Here is a 2,500-nt window from a genome sequence, read left to right as displayed (position 1 = left end):
AACTCTGGCACAGCATCGACTGCTCTACACATTAAAGCAGCATTAATGTTTCCTCAGCTGCTACTTCTCAGTCAATACATCTTAGATAACTGCATATGTCGCCATGCAGTGACGTTTCCTCTAATAAACACTCGTGGCTAAAATGTGCATTTGCTAAAACGTGTTTGGAATTTTCCACGCTCAGGAGAAAATGAATGCATCGTTCCCCTTTAAAACAATCATACAAGTGACTTCATATAGTCTGACATAAAACAATTCATAGCTAGATTCTAAGAGTGCAGCAAACATAAGCTGGTTAAAATAAAATCCCATGCATCTTCTCTCAGGGCTTCACCAGCAAACATCTTCCCTTCTTATCCAATGATTGTCTAACCTTTCCCTTTTAAAGCCTAGAAACTCAGTACAAAAATATTCAAGGAAACGTTCTGAAAGATGCATAGCTCAAAAATCACATTTGCGGAGAAGCCCTTTTTTATGCCTGTTCCGCATTTTCCTGCAGGGATTGAACACACACACACACACACACGTCAGTCTCTCCGCTGTAAACCTTCACGGCTCTCAGATGACGGACTCGGGGTCCTGAGCCTTCACCTCTCCGTCTGCACCGTCCCGCGCACCGCTCTTGCTCTCCAGCATCTTCTCGGTGGTGTCTGCCGCTGTCTGCGCCTCCTTCCTCTTCCTCCGTGCCTCCACCCACGGGATCAGACACAGCACGGCCCCCCCGATGATCGGAGGAATGCCTGCCAGGTAAAACGCCACGTCATAGCTGCCCAAACGGTCTCTGAGGAACCCTGCATACAGAAACAGACAGACAGGTCAATGAGGCCAAATTTACACCGCAAAGTGCCACAGAAGCGCTTCTGTCTTTTGCATTTGAAAGCTGTTCAGAAGTGGCATAAATGAGATAAATCCTATCTCACTGGTAGGTCTTTCAGGGTGTCTTGGGGAGGGGCGGTCTCCAAATCACATCAACTGGTCACTGGGGTTCCTCAGGGATCAGTTCTTGGACCCCTCTTCTTCTCCATATTCACTACATCACTGGGTCCCATCATACAGGCACATGGCTTCTCCTACCATTGCTATGCTGATGACACACAGCTCTATCTCTCATTTAGGTAGCTGCACGGATCTCAGGCTGCCTGGCAGACATCTCGGCATGGATGAAAGAATATCACTTACAGCTCAACCTGGCAAAGACTGAGCTTCTTGTCTTCCCTGCCACTCCCAACTCTACAGTATGATTTTTCCATCCAGCTAGGTTCTTCTACAATTACCCCATCAACTTCGGTCAGAAATCTTGGTGTAACTTTTGATAACCAGTTGACCTTCAAAGACCACATTGCAAAGACCGCTCGATCTTGCAGGTTTGCATTGCACAACATCAGAAAGATCAGGCCCTTTCTAACGGAGCATGCTGCACAACTTCTTGTCCAGGCCCTTGCCATTTCTCGGCTGGACTACTGCAATGCTCTTCTGGTTGGACTTCCATCATGCACAATGCAGCGGCACGACTGGTCTTCAACAAGCCCAAAAGAGCCCATGTTACACCTCTCTTTATCTCCTTGCACTGGCTACCGGTCGCGGCACGAATCAAGTTCAAGACGTTGATGCTTGCATATAGAACAGCCACAGGCTCAGTACCCGCCTACTTCCACTCACTACTACGAATTTACATCCCCTTCAGAAGTCTGAGATCCGCTAGTGAGCGACGCCTCGTGGTACCATCACAGAGAGGCTCAAAATCACTTTCCAGAACATTCTCGTTCACCGTTCCTGGCTGGTGGAACGATCTTCCCACCCCTATCCGGAATGCTGAATCCCTGACAATTTTCAAGCGACAGCTGAAAACTCATCTCTTTCGAAGCTACTTGACTTCATCATAAAAAAAAAAATAAAAAAAAATAAAAAAAATATCTCTCTCTTTATTTATTCCTTCTCTTTCTAGCTTGTACTTATTTGAACAATGTCTAAGAACTTGGTATTACAACCACTTCTTGTGTCTGTTTGCCTCTTTAAGAAGAATCGCTTTATGTATCCCCCAATTGTAAGTCGCTTTGGATAAAAGCGTCTGCTAAATGACTAAATGTAAATGTAAATGTAAATAAATGCATTTCCACAGCAATTACAACCGTATACCTTGATACTCGGACCTGAGGTCACTGAGGGTCTGGCGTGATCTAGTCCAGCTTTTATGCATTGCCTCTTTACACTGAATTTTAAGCTGGCCTTCACTCAGCTGTACAGACGACTTAAATCAACTAAATCGACACATTTTGAACAAATGAGTTGTGTGTGTGTGTGTCTGTGTCATGTTTACTTAACATTTTTAGTACTTTTACCAAAGTCTTAACTTTTAGAGCTTAAATTTACAGTACAAAAACGTTCATAATTCTAATTTTCTTGACAGTTTTTCATATTTGCTAAGACACTAAACCCTATTCTCTAAATCAAATTCTCAATACCCTAAACCAATTAGTCAAATAAAGCACTCTTTCTGCAA

At 44.1% G+C, this 2,500-nt stretch overlaps 1 protein-coding gene across 1 annotated transcript in view; it reads right to left on the bottom strand.

Annotated features, from left to right (window-relative positions):
• Positions 1-2,500, bottom strand: part of LOC107569826 (monocarboxylate transporter 10) — a 40,481-nt gene that overhangs the window by 228 nt on the left and 37,753 nt on the right. The window contains exon 6 of the mRNA XM_016255982.1: positions 1-791. This exon is cut by the window's left edge and continues 228 nt beyond it. Coding sequence (XP_016111468.1) covers positions 559-791 — 233 coding nt within the window. The 3' untranslated portion in view covers positions 1-558. The remainder of the gene's footprint in view (positions 792-2,500) is intronic.

This window comes from Sinocyclocheilus grahami, unplaced genomic scaffold (assembly GCF_001515645.1).
Source record: "Sinocyclocheilus grahami isolate Dianchi unplaced genomic scaffold, SAMN03320097.WGS_v1.1 scaffold1384.1, whole genome shotgun sequence".
NCBI classification, from domain to species: Eukaryota; Metazoa; Chordata; class Actinopteri; order Cypriniformes; family Cyprinidae; genus Sinocyclocheilus; species Sinocyclocheilus grahami.
This window is presented reverse-complemented; position numbering and strand designations above follow the sequence as displayed.